Genomic DNA, 20,476 nt, shown 5'->3' with positions numbered 1-20,476 from the left:
CAACAGGCATTTAGTTCTTTTAACACATTACATCGGACATAATCATTATCAAAGCATTCTTCTTGTGAAGAAAAGAAAGAAAAAAAAAGCTCTTCTCTATTAAATCTGTACAGCTAAATGTGATAGATTCTGCTTCCTCTTTAAATGACTCATCCAGTTTCTTGAACCTTCCAAGTGGTCCAAAATACTGATTCGCTTTTGTTTCTGTTGTGTCCCCCACCCGCCCCCACCCCTCTGCTTTCCTCCAACCCAGACGTCAGACTTGAACTTGCAAAAAGTCTCTGGCGCCCTTGAAATTAAGGCCATGAAGATTCAAGAAAGGAAAAAAAACAAAAACAAACGAAAAAAAAACAAACACTTTTTTCAAATATATCTAGAAAAGTAAAATTTAACACTAGAACATAAAAAATATTGAAAACAACTTTTAGCTTAGTATCTGAGGAAGACAATCTCTGTGTGTATCTCAAACATGACTCCCCCTTTCCTAATTACAAAATAAACTTCACCTTCACATTCAAACTTTTTTTTTTTTGTATTTTCTCCTGTCTTCTTTTTTTTTTTTTTTTTGCATTTTTTCTTTTGTTAAATTGGTTGAGAATTTTCTTTGAGAAAATTTTTCTAGCTTCAGCCCAGCCCTTGGGGCAGGTTTTCACACTTAACAATTTCACTTCTTTGCACTGTGCCCCACAATATCCCGAACGGCTTTCTCAGCATCCATTGCTTCCTTGTTTTTTTTTTTTGTTGTTTTTTTCCCCCCTAGTTGACCAGGTAGAAAATGAAAAAAAGTGTCTCTTTTTTGGTGCCTGGGCAATCTGGAAGCAATCTCCTCTTTTTTTTTTTCTTCCCCTACATTCCCCCCTCACATTCACAGTGCAGCCACCTTATGTCTCAAGGCAACGCTGTCACAGGAACATTCTCTCAGGCCGTTGCTATCTGATGGGAAAGGAGAACACATGGAGAGAAGAGATACAGTTGCAATCAAAATATTCCACACACACGCGCACACACAAATAAAGATGACATTCTAAGCTGAAGACTGAAACTAAAAGCGACACTCTGAACAGCATCAGTAAAAATCAAGCTGTTACTACCAGAGGTGGGAGTAAGTCACAGACGTGCAAGTCGCAAGTCAGTAAGGGGTGGGGTCGATAAAGCAAATCAAGTCGCCACCAAATTTTACGCCAAGTCAAGTCAAAACATTCCAATGCTGTCAAAGTCAAAGTGTTAACTCTGGAGATTAATCTAAATAATTTTAACACAGTCATTTTTTTTAACTCAGTTAACTCTATTTTATTTACGTCAACAATAATTTGCATATTCTGTAAAGCCAAATTCAAATACTGTACGATGTAAGTTTTGAGAATTGTTTCTTAGAAAACTGCCTGTAAAGATGACAAAAAATGATTTTTTTACAACGCCAAAAACTTTTAAAAAATGCTGATAAAAATTCATTTCATGTTCCCTATTAGAGATGGGTTGAGATTGGTCGCCCTGTGACTCCCCCCTAGTTCCGCCAGTGGTTATTTTGGTTGCGTAGCAGTCCAAATCAGTACACAAAAGATACGAGGAACATACATATCGATTGACATTCACGACTGTCCAACAGTGACTGCAAAGTCGAGGACCACTCATTGATCTTTAACTTGCTTTGTTGTTCGACTTACTTGGACTGGTACGAGTACGCAGAAACGTGGTCGGTGGCACCGTCGACTTGAATCTGTTGCTGCTGGCCAGTCACCTCCTGTGATGAGGGAGCCACCGTCTGGGGTGAGGCATCCGTCACCACTCCCTGAGAACACACAAAGTGAGGTTAAGCGTGAGCTTCCAATACATCAAAAATACTTAATCAATTTGCTGTCTGTCAAACTGTACTTGATTTTTCTTTTTTTCCTTTTTTTTTTACAAGGAACATCATTTGATTGGGTTGCCATCGGCAGATATTGCTATCTTGAATTTTAACTTTCACTTTCTGACGTCGATATCCGTCAATGGCAGTGAATGAGTTAATTTCAGCACTGCACATATCCATTTCCGAGCGTCCTTTATCTAATGAAGCTAATAGGGACATTTAGATGACAAACACGGCTAATTAAAAATATACAATGCAGATGCGCCATCACTTTACTGAGGACTGAGTGTGCATATATTTATTTAGAAGGCAAATCTCAATAACATAATTGACAATTCCCATGATACCAGGTAAGCTGTTGCCTTTGCCAGCTTACTTTTGAGGAGAGGTAGGGTACACCCTGGACACGTAGAGGACAAATATACTAAAAAGGCCAAATTTTGTCATTAGTCACAAAAGCCTGTTTTATATGAAGACTACAATTCCCCGCATGGTGTCAATCACCGTTAACAAGCTCTCAAGGATACCGCAACCCATCCATATATCAGCCCTCCAGACACTACATGATGCATTGCTAGCCACCCGGCCGCTAATGCCGGCACTGAGTGGACACTGGTGAGGAAGATGGAAACGGTAAACAGGGGCCCTGGGCGACACTACAACTACATCTCTCTGCCGCCATCGCGCTCCTGCATGCGCCTTTCAGAGAAGAGAAGAGAAACTAATGTGTCTGTCAAGGGGAAACTGTCATTGTCTGCGCTTGCGGGGCGAGCCAGAGCGATGCGGCTGATAGATGTGTGTGTTTCGACTACCTACAATCCCCAAGCCTGGGTGCGTGTGTATGTATGTGTGAGAGGAGGGAGGGAGACGGCGGCGGCTGCACTGCATCTCACTTGAGCTCCTGTCATCTGACACACGACTGATAGTCCATCTAAATATGACCACATTGTCACTTGCCAGACGGCTATCCCACTCTTCCGCCTTCATGATTTGTCATAAGCTCCAGACGCGACTTAAATGTAATACAAAAATACGATGAAGTAGGGGGACGGTATTTGGGTTTTCAAAACAAGGACACTGGCAAATGTCAAATTTCAGGCAAAAGAGGAGAGATTTTTTTTTTTTTTTACCTGAGTCAACATGCAATAACATCCTGGACAATTTTAACGTTATAGCAAAAGAAGGTTTCTTGTAAAACCACGGACTCAGCTTTTTTTTAGCTAATAATTATTTGTATTCATTGGTAGGGGGTAGCAGCACAATTGTTTGTAAAAGAAGAGAAATTAAAAGTATGCTTTAAAAACATGCCCATTAACTCATTCACGACATGATGAGTAAAAAAAAAAAAAAAATGGATATTTGACGTCTTAAGCCGTCAATGGGAGTGAATGAGTTAAGGTAAAAAAATATATATATTTTTATATTTTTTAGAGGGCTAAATTATACCTCAATGTCGATTTGGGTACTACACCGTACTCAAAGTTTTACATTTGACTGTTTTTTAACTCATTCACGACCAGCCAAGAAAAAAAAAACTTTGACGTCTTTAGCCGCCAATGGCAGTGAATGAGTTAAGGGTCTACAGGATTTCTGTTGAACAAGGAGGTTCCGAAATAGTTAATGTTATTGGCGTGTAAGTGATGGGGCTGTCAGGAGTAATGAAGTCTTCTTTTGGTAAATTGTCTGCTGATTATTGATTGTAAGCGCAAGGTGCCTGCAAGTCTTACTTCGACAGGGACGGCTGTTGGAGGCACAGGAGTGTACTGGGGAATGTAGGTCCCTTGCATAGGCGCTGCTGCGGCGGCGGCAGTCATGTACTGAAAGACACAGAAAGGACGTGCATTAACATCCCTGCAAAGAATCATCACTCAGGAGTCAAGAGTGCCTAATGAAGTAAAATCCCCAAAAGCAGATCCGAAAATGCGTCCCTCTAATAAAAGACAATTCAATTAGTACCTCGATACATGGGGTGTGATACGATACAAGGACAGTTCATGTCACATAGGAGCAATGATTTGGTTCGATTCAATAGGTTGGCGATACTGCAGAGGATCTGAAATTTTTTAAGTAGTCATCTGAACATCAAGTTGCTTGGAAATGCTCTAATAATGTTTACTTTTAAGTTCCTTGTCCGTAATTATCTTTCTCATTTCCTGAGATAAATCGCTTCTTCAGTTCTTGGCTCCGATGGTTCCTCATCAGCCCTTAAATGATCCAAAATCTCCAAAATTGTTAAAAAGATGATATAGAGATGTTTCTTGTTTCTGGCATTTAAAAAAATATATATTAACGTGAAAGGATATGATCGAGGAGTCCTGCGGTCTGAATAAAAAAAAATAAAAAATCAGCCTTCAGTCTCAGTTTGATCAATCAAGTATGAGCAATCAAGTTTGCGCCTGTTTTTCTTGAGCAAATCAGGCACAAGTGTGTTAAGCGTACCGCCTGTGGTACACAGGCTCCCTCTAGAGGTGCCTGATAGAATCACTGGCTAAGTACAGATGAGTTAAATTTCCATTTAATATTTCATAATTGTCTAAAAACTGAAAAAAAAAAACTTTGATGAGCAATTATATTTGAATGTAATCATTATTGAAATCAATTTTAGATTTTTTTTTTTTTTTAAACAATGTTACTGTTCATACTGTGCATGATAAGTAATATATATTTGTGCGGTAGTTGTCAAGTCTGATTCAAAAAGTCATTGTTAAAAAATGTTTTCTGTGCACCTAATGTCCTTTGGAGGGCGCCAAAAGAATATCAGTGCACTCTCACATGAGAGCCAAACAGAAGAGCATGTGAGGTAAACTAGCAACAAAAAAAAAAAAAAAGGAGGCGGAGGAAATGTCCCGCTGTATCATCAAGACTTCACAAGCAGGCAAATGTGCAAGGCCACAACTGAGAAGAAGATGGAAAATGGGGGTTGCCTCTAAAGGGAACGAAAGGAAAAGCGAAAAGAGAAGAAAGAGAAGGCCCCTTTGCCTTTGGCATTTATTCCTTTAGTCATGCTTCCCCATGCCCCTTTTAACTGGCTCTTAGCTCGCACCGTGATGGACGTTTTACAGATGGGACACAGGTTGGGTTACATGACAGCCACGAGGCTTTCTCATGCAATATGAATGAGGACTCAACCAATTTTTTCACTGCATTATATGACTGCGTGTGTGAGCCTCTTTTTAATTTGCACATGCTCACACATTATTTAAAATTACTTAACTGGAGTGTGGGCTTAAGGTACCATATTATAGTATTGGGATGGGACCCTCGCCCTCCAATATATTTATTGTTTTACTGCGGGCTGGACAGACTATTTTAAACGAAGAAACAGCGGAGTGAAATTGGTGACTAGTGGATTTCAATAGCAAATGGATGAAAGTCAAAATTGGACAAAAAAAATACAATACAACTATTTATATAGCGCATTTCTCAACAGACGGAGCTGTAAGAAAACAATTTGCATATGGTGTAATATGCCATATAATAAGTTATGATTTGATGAAAATAGTGACCCCCCCCAAAAAAAAATAATTCCACTTCATGACAGAGTGCCACTTGGTGTGTTCCCCCCCCAAAAAAATAATCAAATTTCATATCGTTAAGTCTGAAGCCTGAAATGTGTAGTTTCACAAGCCGCTGAGTATAACTATATAAAAAAAACTAAAACTAAACCTAAAAAAAATTTCAAGAAAATAAAAATTCAACAACCCCCTTTAAAAACTAAAACTAACTAAAAAGTCATAATGTAATAAAAGAATAAAATAGAATAAAACATTTACAACTAGTGACTAATATTCCCCATCACTTATCTAATATGTTCCACGTGGTAACTTGACACACTTGAACTCTAAAAGAGAAAAAAAAAATGTATTTTTTTTTTTTTTACTTGCGAACACTTTTAGATATGCAACCCTCCAAATAAGAATCACTGCTCTAGAATAGAAGTTGTTAGCTCTACACATTGACGTTACATTCGTGACATTGGAAACAAACGTTCGTCTTGATGACTGGACAAAATTCCCAACGGATAAAGGGAAGGAAGCCCTTATAGCTTCGCAGTGGAACCAATTCCGTATTTTCCATTTCCTGTCTGTTTAATAGGCATGTGTCCCATCACTTGACTAAAAAGTGCACACTTGAGTCAATATGTGTGTCCGACAGCCAAAAAATCTTGAATGATAATTCTGCAGTACAATACAAATTCCAGATTCCAGCCCCCCTAAAAAGGAAGAGTAATCCCCACCCCCAACTCCTACTGGTGTTAAAAATTTGTGACAGCAGTCCACTGTAGGATGTCGTAATAGCATTATTTGGCTGCAGGCCCGATGGTGCCGGTGAAGTGTCATTACGAGCAGTGTTGCTAATGGATCGGGTATGGCTCCACCGCTCGCTGCTAATGAGAGCAGCTAAAGGCCATGGACATGGGTGATTAACTCCCCCTACTCTTGCTGGTACACACGGCCAGGAGGATGCCCCGAGATGGGAAGTTGTTATGCGAGAGTGACTCCTGGTGACTTTAAGGTTATCTCACCTCGCCGACTGTCACGCTCACAAAAGGGCTGAGGTGAAATATCCAGACCCGGTGACACATTACCACGTCGCTCACCTTCCTGTCACTTGGCTTCCTCTCATCCTGCTATCTGTTGAAAGGGCCTATGAGATTGCTCAAGTGACCTTCTCCGTGGCAAATCAGAATCATGCATACCAATTTCTCTCTGATTTTTTTTTTTTGTCTTCTCCTTCCCTTTTACCCATTCAGCCAACCCACATGTGAGGGCTGCATGAAAGCAAATGACGGGAAAGAGATAATTAGCTAAATCAAAATGTACCTGTCAAATTTGAAATGTTCTTTTTGGCAGCAGGGAATTTAATTGCGCATTAACGAGAATCAGATTTTCTTCTTATCCATTAATTAACCATTTAAGCACCGTCCAGCCGTGATAGCCCAATTTTCACTAACAATCTGAGTATATATATTTTTTAATCAGGAAACTGAAAATTAGTCATCTTTTTTTTATCCATTTAATTTGGAGAAATTAGGAAATAAGTGACACCTGCTTTTAATGAGGAATGTGGCCACGCCCCCCTGTGTTCTCTTCATGTTTCACTCCGAGTCATTGAAGGGACCCATAACAAACTCTCCATTGGAAATAATTGTACTATCATTGCTTCTAACGTCCCAAAATGGTGATTATTTGGCACCAGAATTCAAGTGGACATCCCTACTCATGACGACTTTTGACATATCAAAATGTTATTAGCCGGGGGGGGGGGGTAAAGATCCTTGCCCACCTGCTGCCGTCTGCCTCCTTAGAATTGACACGACTATAGCGTAGCTAAATGTCCGAAATACAACCAGTCGGGGTTCGTGTGCGCATTCTTGCTCTTGTCCGCATCAGCCTGTGTAAGTGGAGAATCGATTGGCATGGTATTTTTGATTTTGTGGATTTGATGTCAATAAATCCAAACTATTGTGCAAAATACTTTCACAGGTTCAAGGTTCAGAGTAGTAATGTGCATTTTCATCGGTCGTTGAACGGATAAAGCAAGCAATATTACAGCGTTTGTCTCCCTGCTGTGACGGAGACAGTTGAGACCGGAGAAAATAACAGGCCGAGCTCCAAAATGCGGCGTGCCAATTTGCCGTAAATCTCATCACAAAAAAGGCTTAAATTCCCGCAGAGTCTATTAGGAGGGGAACATTTTAGTACTGATGTCATTTTTACAAGCAAACCTATTATAAAAGTGCCAATGTTAAGCTCATCCGAGTGTCCCTTAAAGTTAGGATAAAACATAAATACACATAAAGTCAGACTCGATTCATTCATCATTCCGGTTCGTCACGATTAACAAACGAGGATGACGAAACAAAGAAGTCAATTCTGCAAAAAGCTCTGAGTAAACAAACGTAGAATCTGATACCTTAGTCCTTCGCATCAATAAAGGAATGGATCATAGAGGAAGGTACTTCACACAAATCTGTCTACTCGGGACAGTGAAGCTGTCCATTACCGCCGTCACCATGACAACATAAACCTAGCTTGTATATACGATGACAGGGAAAAAAAAAAAAAAAAAAGGACAGACTGTGGAGGGAAGGTCACCTCTTGTCATGTCCAACACTGCCGCCTCCACTCAAACCCAAACAAAAGACAAAAAAAGCTAATAAGCGCATCCACTCTGTAATCGTAACGCATGACTGATGGACTCTTGGTAAGTGTTGAGACCTTTCCGGTGGTAAATAAATGAGCAACAAAACAGTATACACAATAAATCACCCTGGAGTGTGGATGACACGTTTATGTCATCCATAACTAGGCAACCTACGGTGCTTTTGTATTCCATAATCATTGTTGCAGTAGACGACAAATGAGCAAAAAAAAAAAAAAAAAGAAAAAAACAATCCAGTTGTTGTTTAAGGCTATAGAGTGAACTCGTTAATAACTAACCGACACCAAAGTGTTTTAAACACAACTCATGCGAGTTGTGTTTTGACAAGTATTTGATTCAGCGCTACCTGACACAGGGGAGCTGCGTTTTGCATCTATATGAGATTTAGTGAGCGGTGAAACAATAACAGACACTCGAGCAAGAATGTTCTTTTATTGTGTAGAAGCAATAAAGCCACAAGCGGACACATTGAAATGACATCGGGATATTTTTCCGGTGATACCAATAGAGTACTGGCATTAATAAAGACAATACATCGCAATTTGGATGTAATTGAAAAACAGGATTGTCTTTATTAAAACAATAATCTTGCAGAGCAAACATTAAGACTTCTGATCTTACATTTATAGTTTTGTTTTTTAAAACTGGTCTGGAATATGTAAGATTCACTAACAAAAATGTATTTCGCAATTCTCTCTCTCTCTCTCTCTACATCTCTCTCTCTCTCTCTCTCTCTACTTCTCTCTCTCTACATCTCTCTCTCTCTCTACCTCTCTCTCTCTCTCTCTCTACGTCTCTCTCTCTCTCTCTCTACCTCTCTCTCTACTTCTCTCTCTCTCTACCTCTCTCTCTCTCTCTCTCTCTCTCTCTACCTCTCTCTCTACTTCTCTCTCTCTCTCTACCTCTTTCTCTACTTCTCTCTCTCTCTCTCTCTCTCTACTTCTCTCTCTCTCTCTCTCTCTACATCTCTCTCTCTCTACCTCTCTCTCTACTTCTCTCTCTCTCTCTGTCTCTCTATCTCTCTCTCTACCTCTCTCTCTACTTCTCTCTCTCTCTACTTCTCTCTCTCTCTACCTCTCTCTCTCTACCTCTTTCTCTACTACTCTCTCTCTCTCTACTTCTCTCTCTCTCTCTACTTCTCTCTCTACCTCTCTCTACTTCTCTCTCTCTACCTCTCTCTCTCTCTACATCTCTCTCTCTCTCTCTCTCTACTTCTCTCTCTCTCTCTACCTCTCTCTCTACTTCTCTCTCTCTCTCTCTCTACTTCTCTCTCTCTCTCTCTCTACCTCTCTCTCTACTTCTCTCTCTCTCTCTCTACATCTCTCTCTCTCTCTACCTCTCTCTCTACTTCGCTCTCTCTCTCTCTCTACTTCTCTCTCTCTCTACCTCTCTCTCTCTACCTCTTTCTCTACTACTCTCTCTCTCTCTCTACTTCTCTCTCTCTCTCTACTTCTCTCTCTACCTCTCTCTACTTCTCTCTCTCTACCTCTCTCTCTCTCTACATCTCTCTCTCTCTCTCTACTTCTCTCTCTCTCTCTACCTCTCTCTCTTCTTCTCTCTCTCTCTCTCTCTACTTCTCTCTCTCTCTACCTCTCTCTCTACTTCTCTCTCTCTCTCTACCTCTCTCTCTACTTCGCTCTCTCTCTCTCTCTCTCTCTCACTCACTCACTCACTCCCCTCATATTTTATTTTTTGCATCATCACCTTGAAATCTTTTTTGCCACTAATAATAATAATAACGCTTCATTTTGATTCAAAATAGAATTTTAAGAATATATATAATATTTATACAATGTAGTTCTACACCTGTACAGCAGTCTCTACACCAGTGTACATCTTCACTCCTCTGCTCACCTCGCAAACCCACACTCTTTGTTCCCAACTATAGCCCATTTAATTTTTTTTCCCATATGCATTTTTATTTGGTTTAAATTTGCTTTGTTTTATTCTGCTGTGTATAGCCAGGTCAGTATTACAAATGAGAATAAGTTCTCAATAATGTTAAATATATATAGCATAATAAATATATGAATACAAAAAAATATTTGGAGTCAGATGCAAAACACGGTATACTCTATGTGTAATTATTAATATCGTATTATATGTAATTATGTAATCAAGTGCATAATAGTGATATTTGACACACACGTTTAAATGCTGCATCAGATGCAAAATTACGCAGAAAGCATGACAATTAAATGAGTAGAGTTATAAATTTCCTCCATCGTGACAAACCATCAGCAATCCATTTGATATATTCAATTTTCACAGCCTATTCAAACCATCTTGTGGTTGAAAAAAGCTACATTCCAAAGCAGTGACCAACAGACAAGCACTGAGTCACACTTCCTCAGTACAAGGTGAAGTTTTCCTTGCCTCTCCGTCACAACAAGACAAACGTCCAAGCTGATTGTCAACAGAACAGATTTCTCGGAAAGCAACGCTCACCAAACCGGGAACATTGGGTTCTTTTCTTGGTGGGAGGAGGAAAGCCGCAACCAGGCAGAGTGTGGGGCAGCCAAAAGGATTCTGAGGTGTGGCGCCTCTGTTAGAGTTCACTGGTCCTCACAGTAAAGCCACATTTTAACCGAGATTCAACGGCAAACCCTGATTTGCTTTCCACCACTTCAGGCAGTTCGTGCCTTATATGGGAACTTTTACAATCTAACCAAGATGCTCTTTGACCCCCACATCTGACTTCTAGCGTGAGCACCGGTGCCACATCTGCCTGAGGCCAAGTCATGTGACCAGGAGAAGGGTGTTCAAAACAACTCCGCCACATGTGCGTGCACTTGAGGAATCCGCTCTGAGGATCCGCCATGTCAAATCCACTTTACTTTAAGGAGTCGGTCTTTTAACAGGCTTTCTCAACCGGTCACTGTGAAAAGTCGTCCACATGTGGCATGTGCAGAAGTGACTATCAAATGTTGCGTGGAGCGTGTGCGCCGTCTTTACGCTACTTTCTTGTTCTACAAACAAAAATCATCTGACATCAAAAGCAATCATCATAGATTAGCCTACGGTATGTTTTAGCACATCTGGGGCAAATTATGCAGTGGTTGGTCATTCATGACAGGACCAACATGGCATCACGGTCACTGACAGCTCACCGGGAAACACATCGCTAACTATACAGCACTGTTTCAATCACACATACACCCACATTGTGATTAAACGTTAAGGCAGCGCAAAGCTGTGCCCCGGGCGTGAGGGTTAAAGCAGGAAGACTGGTGACAACTTTAAGCCGCCAAGATCCGGGAATGGAGGTGGATCTTGATTTAAAGGCAGCGATTGCGTGCATGCGGATGAGAAAACGGATGGAGTGAAATAATAACACAGTGATAAATTAAAAGCAACGAACGGGAAAGCCTTAATTGGTGTAGCAGATTCATTCAAAATGTAAATTTCAGTTTAAAAGGGCGGAATTGCGTCTTCCTTATACTGCTCGGCAACTTGTACAGACACATAGTGGACCTCCTGCATGCTATTAAAACTACACAACACATCAATGGACAAGCTTCTGTCTGGCAGATGTTACAGGAACATCAAAGGCAGAAAAATAAGACCAAAAAAAAAAACAGGTTCTACTCACACGCCATCAGACGACTGCGCGATATTTTTCTTTTGTGAGCCTGAATGCTTGAATGTTCACTCTGTGCAATATTTATAGCAAGTTTAATAGTGAAATGCCATCTTTGCACTTTATAAATATTTTTTGCACTAAATTAATAAAACCGCCAAATTCAAATATAATGTCCTTTAAAAACCAAAAATCATGAAATTCTTATATTGCAACTTATTTATATTACATAGCTCCTCTTTTTTTTCCTCTTCAATATTTATTGTCAATTCTTTAAAATTGCTGTAAAAACATTTTATATTCTGCAGTGCATAAAATAAATAAGCAACCCAAATCTAAAAAATGTTAACGCATCTAGAGCTCACTGTGATTCTAATAGCGCACATTAAAACAAGTATCACTCCTCTTTGTCAATTACATAATGCATCCCAGTTTATAATCCAAATACAGGCTGTCACAAAAGTTTTTCCAGATATTATTCAGACAGACATGATGCAATCCACAATTGACAAGTTTGCTCGCAGTTTTGTAAGCACATCAGCCCTTGACATTGAAACAGAGCAGCAAACTTGCCACCAGACAAGATTTTTTTTTTTTTTGTCCCAGTCTGCAGTTGAGTGCCAGTTTGAAAAGCTTTATGGCCTCCCACCACAGATGAAAATATTGAACTCTTGGTGCAAAAGGGGGAAGTTTATCTGGAAGGCCGCACTGGAACTCAGCACCAATAAAAGCTCCATTTAGCGGATGCTTCCGAGTGATAAAGTTTGTTCCCGTAGCGATTTCAGCTTGTTGAGTGCATAATATCCTGCTTTGGTTTGTACCATGTGCACTTCTAGACAGTTCATTTCTGCTAATGTCATGAAATCCAATATATAGGTTTTATCAATGCACTCAGTGCTGGGTTTGGAACGCATTTCAAATTATTAGGAACACCTTGGGTACTCACACTTCCTGTGGTGCCCAGGGACAGATGGTTCATCTGCTGGGTGAGGGGACCCATCATGCTGGCAGGCTGCATGGACATTGTGTGGTCCATGGCTGGCGTGATCACTGCACCCTGGATGAAGGCACAAAAAGAGCAAAATGTTCAGCCGAAATGCACGGACGCATTCAATTGGTTAACGAGGGCTCGGCGAAAACAAGAGATTACATTCCCGCAAATAGCGGTCAGCAGAGATGATTTACGCAACTATTGCTTTAATTGTAAAAAAAATAAAAAATAATAATTGTAAAAAATAAATATATATATATATATATATATATATATATATATATTCATAAATAATATCACATATATTACAATTACAATGACAAAAATTACAAAAAAATAATAAGAATTGTAAAAAAATTAGTAAAAAAATATATTATATTATATAATATTATATATATATATATATATATATATATATATATATATATATATATATATATATATTCAAAAATAATATCACAGATATATTACAATTACAATATATATTACAATATATTTCAGATGCAATACATTACAATAACTGAAACTTTGGAACCAAATATAAATAAATGACAAATGACAAATTTTGCAACTACAAATGGGTAATAACTAGCTACTAGCTCCAGAAACAAGAAACAAAGCCGAGATATTGAATCTTTAATGAGCGCCACTAGCAAGGTATTTTTTTTTTTTGCGCACTTTTACAGTTTTATAGTTGACTGTATTTTGTCCCAATCTCGTCTTCAATTTGTTCGTTTGTCTCTGATGATACCAACAATTTCAGTTAATTTGCAGCGAGCTAAGAGAGTAACGACGTACAAAATTATGTTGTTGTGAAATGTGAGAAACTGAATGGAAGTAAAAAGGTGAGGAACAGGCATAAAAAAGTTAGGGGACTTAAGCAGGATCCTTGGTCCATCAAAAGTGTCCCTATGTGCTGCCGGTACATAAATAATACAAGCTGGGTGCTGCTCATCGATTGCTAACAAGCTTTTTTTTTCTCTCTCTCCTCGGTTCTATTCCAATGGCGTAATGCTCGGCAGGTTTTCCCTAATGGGTGGATGAGAATGCTGCAAGCTTTCGCGGTACCGAGGAGCGCAAGGGAAACGTGTTGCTCTTTCTTTCCCTGTCACGAGAGTACCTCATCCCAAATGTTGATGCTCCGCGAGGACCATAAACCCTTTGAGCCATTTTCCACAGCTCAGCATGTGTTTCGCTCCCTTTGTATTAGCGTGCGACATACTCACATATGTAACATTAAAAAATAAATAAATAACAATGTTCCTGTTTACTTGTTCCGATTTGTACACCAATGATTGCGGGGTGGGTGGCTGGATGTCAGGAAGCGCAAGAAAGTAGAGAAAGGTAGAGAGAGGTGAGAGAAGGTGAGGGAGAGAAAGGAAGGCAGAGGCGAGAGGGAGGACGGAAGGAAGTAGCACCTGTAACCGATTCAGCTGCTGACAATGCTTTCATAATGGGAATGGGAGAGCAACGGAAGGGCTTAATTCGCAGACGTGTCAGGGAGAGTTAAGCCGATTTGTGATTTCGATTTTCCGTGTTTGTGAGAGGGAGTGTCTGAGCGAGAGAGTGAGCGAGAGGCGGGGGGGGGGTGTTAGTCTGTGTGTGTGAAATGTGCATGTATGGTTTTATGTCCCTCAACAGATAGACCATAAAAGAAAATTAAAGACTGACATGAATGCCAAGGCATATTTTGATGTCTCTCCTTTGCGCGGGAGCATATGTGACTTTGCGGGAGCGCTTGAGGTAAACCTGTCATGATTAAGACGATATAAATTACGATCCCGACAGTCACGGATGATACCAGGGTCTCGGCTTTTCCCTCTGATATCCACACACCCATCGGAGACATTGTACAGCAAATAAGAAACGTTACAACCTGCAGTGTTTTTTTTTTTTTTTAAATGGCCGCCAATTACAAGTGAAAAGCGTCTTTAAGGACTGATGGATCGCTGATCAGTATCAGATGGTTGGCACACTCAGTCACCACACGCTCAATAGAGCAGATAAATGTCACATACACAGCAGGTGTTTTGCCTGACTGATTTATTTACGAGCACACTATCTACACTTTGTGCTAGCCAGTATGTTATGGTGACAGGTATATATTTTTTTAGTACTCTGGTCAAGTTGCACGCAGATGACATTTAAGACCAATTAAAATCATGTAAGCACACACGTTCCAAATGTTAACACGGTTAAGGAAATAACTGGAAATACAACTCTTGATAAAATGTAAGAAAGCAAAATATGTTCCCCATAGCTATCCGATCACTATCTAAAATGCTGGCGGTGGGCATTCCGACATTCAATAATTTTGATCTTTCGGCTCCTTTGCTGCAGGGGAACACATCCGACATGATGCCTTGGGCGGACCTGCTCTATCATCGCTTCAAATGTTCACCGGCATCTTGTTGCCTGCTAGAGGTGATCATTTCCTCACCCGGAGTTCAATCGCCGGAGGCAACAGAGTATCTCACACTGGACACTAGCATTCGGACAGAAAAAACAATATCAAAAACTGACCTACAGAAAGGCGTCTGCACTCTCAGAAAACACATAAACAGTCAATTTATATATAGATATAATATCTCACTCTAAAAAAAAGGGACTTCTTTAATTTTGTAAAAATGTAATTATTTTAGGTAAATGTTAAATATCAATATGGTCAACATCCATTTCGTATATTTTTCCAATATCATGCAGCTGTAATATATATATATATATATATTTATATGCTGATTTTTTTTTACTAATTGTTAAAAAAAATCTTAATTTGGAAAAATCACATTCAAGTACAATTTTTTTGTGAAGCTTGTAATTGATATTTACTTGAATAATACCTTGAAATTAATGTAAAAATCACCAAATATGAAGAATATTTTAATCCAAAAATGAATGTGTTTTATTCTGAGACGATGTATGCACATGATTATTTTTTATAATCACAAAAATTTTACTGCGTTAAAAATGTTCCAATTAATCTCCAGAGTTAATATATATATATATATATATATATATATATATATATATATATATATATATATATATATATATATATATATATATATATGCACACACACACACAGTGGTTTACTTTTTATTTTTAGTGTTGAAAAAGATAACTCTCTTCAACCATAAGGAAGGAATGAGGTGGTGCAGTCAAATTCTCACAAACGTCAAACATGACCACAGTGAGTCTTAGTCAAACAATGTGTCACTTGTAGTCTGCATAAAAGTGAGGCACAGATTTCACTCAAAACATTCCTCTGTAAATTACTTTTTCAGTGTGAGGTTTTTGCGGTTTTGGAGCCTGACGTTGGCATGTGCACGTCAGCGTGTACTGTGTTAAGCATATGAGACGTACTCCAAACACTTCATTATTTCCCAACATTTCACTTTTTTTTGTGTTTTTTTTTGGGTGTGTCTGGCAAGTCAGGTATTGATGATCTGCAATTATTTTGCCTACCTGAATGGTTCGTGTTCCCCAACTCACCCATGCCACATAATAAAAGAGTTAGCTGCACTGAGTCATCAGTGACCAAAGTGCTGTTGTGTTTTTTTTTCTTTGTACATGATCTAACCATGTGCAGTGAGGACATTCACATCCTTCTTTGTGCGTTTTATTCATGCGTTGTCAAAAAAAAAATAAAAATAAAATAAATCACTCATAACCACTTTGTCTGCTGACTGTGGACAGAGAAGCCACCCTCAGGCGCATTTCTATTCATGTAAGTCCCGAAAAAAAGGAGCCAGCATGAGGGGCTTTTCACTCTAATCCGCAGCATGAATCCCCCTCGGAGCAAATAGAGCACTATGACTGTTCTTCGACTACCAACGTTGTAGGAGACACACTGAACTTATTTCCAAATACCTAGACTGACAGAGTTGATATCAAATAGCGAATAACTGCTATGTAGGTGGTGTGCAATATACGTATATTGATCAAGATGAGCTTTTTGGTGGAAAAAAAAGACAATAATCCAAGGTCAGTAACGATTAAGCGAGACCTTCCCCTATTTCAGGAGAATTCGGCTCATCTCAGTTTTCCAAAATGCTGGAAATCCAGCATGATTTAACCAGACCTATACATTTTTACAATTGCTAATTTACTCATATAATAATCATAAAAAAACAAAAACAAAACAGCACTGGCTCAGTCTGAACAAAAGGCAATACAATCTAGAAAAAAAAAACAAAACGAAAAATTCTTAATGTGTCTTTCATCATGTTTTGGAAAATAGCTCTCAGCTCTTCTCTATAAATGATTACTAACTTCACATGAGTGTTGAGCATTTCTTTTGACTTGCATGGGACAAAAAGGCAGTGCCGAGTACAACACACTTTTTTGAGAATAAATAATTGGACGAAATACAATGACGACGACACTCTATATCAGGTGTGGGCAAACTACGGCCCGGGGGCCACATGCGGCCTGTTAAACGTTTTAATCCGGCCCGACGCTCTTGAATAAAAATAAATGAATAAACCTAGTTAATGTTTTATTTTCTAAATTCTGTTGTTTTCAAAGACATTTATATTGTTGTAATACCTTTGTTCACTTTTATTAAAATTAAATGTAATTTTTTTTTTCTCCGATGAGGTGACGTTACCAAAACACTCCATCCATCTGTTCCTGGTCCGCGTCCTCTGTCAAATTTTAGAACCCATTGTGGCCCGCCAATCAAAAAGCTTGCCCACCCCTGCTCTATATCATATTGCCTAAAAGATTTTTTTTTAGTGTTGAAGCTTTTTTTCGTAAGTGGCAGCTAATTGCAGTTTTCAAGATAACGCGTGACAAATGAACCAATTAAAAAATGTCTGTTCGAAAAATGATGTATTTTAGAGACCTTTGTAAACTGTTTTGGATTTTGAATGTGACCGACAAGGGTGTGTGTGAGACAAATTAACAGTGATTAGATGTATGCATCATATTCAAAAACATTTTAGAATAGCGCACACGTAAATCAAAATGTATCAATGAGAGAAGCCCGCCGCCTCGCAAGCGCAATCGATCCAGAGTTGAAGGATTTTAAGCCCAAGTGTCAACATCAGAGCAGTCACCGGGTGAAAAAAAACGGAATAAAAGTTGTCGCTCGGCTTGTGACGACCGCGCCATGAAGGATTTAACTCGTCCGCCAAAGATGTTTGACGACTTTGTCCGTATTTGTCCTCAACGGATGAAACGAAAACCAACGAGATGATGGATCAACCGCCACCCGTTGATTCGTTTGTTCGCCCCATCGTGGGCAATATCTCAGGGGATGCGCGTTGAATTTAAATTTGGCATTTTTTTTATCTCTAGCTCAACATTGTCAATTGTAATGTAATGTACTGCTGGCTACGAGTCTAATTATGGTGACATATTATAGTTGTAAGCAATAGCTTAACGGTGATGGTTTGTGTTCTAATACATTCCATTAATCTAAGCAAAGTACTCGCGGTAATGAGGTAATTATCCGAGCCCTCTTACGGAGGCGAACATGCTATTTGGATGGATGCGTCGTGGTGTGTGCGTTTGTGAGGATCAAGGTGCTAGATGAAGCATGTAACACTATTTGTCAGGTCCTTGCAGGATTCCATTCCTCGGCATGCTCAGACTGCCTTATGCGAGTCCCCTAACTTCCACACACCGTTACGATTTTTGATTGTGGGAGGGCTGCGCTTGCGACAGTGACGGGAAATAAGGTAGGCAGAGAGGGAAGAGGGAGGAGAGAAATTGCAACGAAAGCAACTCGAGGGCAACTGTCTCAAATTCTGCCTCAATAGTCAAATCCATGAGAGCGACTCCTATATCCGCAGTGCGTTTTTAATGTCAAGCACCGAGATGGGGATCTCACAGGGCACGGATTCCGCCCCGTCTGATGAGGGTAGATAGTTACGGTCCAATTCTAAGAGGCCCCAGCAAGCTTCTAACTGGCACTGAGAACTGGCTGGGGCGCAACAGAAAAGAATTCAATACTTCACCGACGGGGGCAGATGCACTCCAGCAAATACACATTCTTAGCACAAATGCTTTAAAGTGAAGCGGGGGAGGGGAGGGAAAAAAAATGGGGTCTGGCTAAGTCATGGGGAAAGACAGCAATGCTGCGCTTGGTTGGCGTTGCGGCTACGCCTGGCTCTTTGGAAGCGTGAGAATTTGAGTGTGTGTGACTGTTGATCTGTATTTAAGTGAGATTTAGCCCTATGGATGTGTTTCAAGCAATATGTGAGGTTTGTGCACCCTATTTGTCGCTTTTGGCCACTGTTCTCTTTGCCTGAAAGCTCCCCCGACTTGGCTGACTTGATCTGACAAAGGAGAAAGAACAAAGGCACTAAAGGCGAGCAGTCATGTTATGATGACATCACTAAGTTACAAAATAGAAACGTTACAAGAAGGGAGACAAGTGGAGCGTTGCAAAACGCGTACAATTCAGAGTTTAACCTGTTTTCCGGATAAATAGATGCTCATGCAATTTTCAGACTTCATCTTGATGAGCATCGAAAGATTAACTTCATTTTTCGCCGGCTTTATTATTGCAATTGGGATGAGCCTCAACTCGTTAGCCTTTAGCTAACTTTGGTTTCGTTTGCTAGCGTCCCTGTTTGTTTCTCGTCGCTGATACGAGACTATGAAATCTAGCGGCGATCGAAGCTGAATCAAGTTATTAGCTTTTCGCTAGCTTTGGAAATATCTGCTAGCATCTGCAGGGCTGGATTGTGTCACTGGAGCCTCTGTCAGAAGCGACGTTCTAAAAAATTGATCGCAATTATCTACCGAGTATTTTTCTAATTTTCAGCCGTTAGCTTTCAGGGACTTTGGACTCGTCTGCTAGAGTCCATGTTTGTTTATCGCTGCTGAATATGAATTTATGAAAACTAGCAGCTAACAAGGCTAAGTCGAGTTAGCTATCTTTGGAGTTGTCCGCTAGCTTCTTTGGCAACGCATTACGTCACCGGAGTCACTATCAGAAGCAACATGTTGTCAAAGATAGATCACACTTATTTACCATTCTTATCATTTTCCTTTATTTTTTTCTTTTTTAATATCCAAAACACTACATATCCCAGGCATAATGAGGTTGCGTTCGTGTAATACATTTCGGACAATCCGGAACGTTTTGCAACTCTGTAACCGTATGAAGATAAGCAAAAGATCATCTGACTGCAAAATAGGAACGTATCTGGCTGACGAGGAGACGCTGCAAATCAGTCACATTTGATTGGGTTGTCTGTGAGTAATTGAGCAAAACATAATGGCGAGCCTGATAGCATCTCGACAGCATGCTATCAATTCAGTATCAAAAGGACACAACCCTGCCATTAATCCAGGCAACAGAAAATCATTTCATGAGCCAGTCCCTCAATGATCATGCTAATTAAGTCAGAATTTCCACCAAGTCTATTTCTGAGTCAACTTAACTTGTTGAAATATAACTTACAGCCAGCTAAGTTTTATGACGTTGGCTGTTTGACTCTGGATTGAATTTTATATTATTTGTTATGAGAGCAATTGTTTTGAAATTTGAATTTGCACCAAGGAATGGATTGTGCTCAACTTGAGAGGTTTGACTGTACAAACAGAGATGACAAACAATGGCTAGAAGAGCTAACTTGCAGTTTTAATTATTCTTTTCCACACAAAGTGCACATATGAAAGTAATCGACGATTCATTTCATAACCTGAGTCACTCTGTTGTATTGCTCCACGATTACCGGCAATAAGGACCTCAATTTTAATTTGGATAGATTTTCCAAAATAGATCTGTCAATTTAAAACAAACATCTTTGTTAAAGAGACAATATATAAAATTTAACTAAATACAATACAACCCCAACAGCTGCTAAATAGCAAGGTTTTTAATTAAATTATTTTCCCTCCTTTGGGTAAACAACCAACCTGCTAAGCTTCATT

The 20,476-nt window shown here is 39.5% G+C and overlaps 1 protein-coding gene across 3 annotated transcripts in view; it reads right to left on the bottom strand.

Annotated features, from left to right (window-relative positions):
* Window positions 1-243: 243 nt before the first annotated feature.
* rbms3 (RNA binding motif, single stranded interacting protein) overlaps window positions 244-20,476 on the bottom strand; it is a 201,695-nt gene continuing 181,462 nt past the window's right edge. For 2 of the 3 annotated variants that reach the window (XM_088319531.1, XM_088319533.1), the window contains exons 11-13: window positions 12,541-12,651; window positions 3,577-3,666; window positions 1,661-1,789 (exon numbers count right to left, since the gene is read on the bottom strand). In XM_088319531.1, coding sequence (XP_088175657.1) covers window positions 1,661-1,789; window positions 3,577-3,666; window positions 12,541-12,651 — 330 coding nt within the window. Of the gene's footprint in view, window positions 934-1,660; window positions 1,790-3,576; window positions 3,667-12,540; window positions 12,652-20,476 lie in introns of those variants that run through there. The other variant, XM_088319532.1, reaches the window with a different exon arrangement.

This window comes from Idiotropiscis lumnitzeri, chromosome 16, assembly GCF_059441095.1.
Source record: "Idiotropiscis lumnitzeri isolate Australia: NSW breed Sydney's pygmy pipehorse chromosome 16, RoL_Ilum_1.0, whole genome shotgun sequence".
In the NCBI taxonomy this organism is placed as follows: domain Eukaryota; kingdom Metazoa; phylum Chordata; class Actinopteri; order Syngnathiformes; family Syngnathidae; genus Idiotropiscis; species Idiotropiscis lumnitzeri.
The sequence above is the reverse complement of the archived record's forward strand: the minus strand, read 5'-3'. Positions and strand labels throughout refer to the sequence as shown.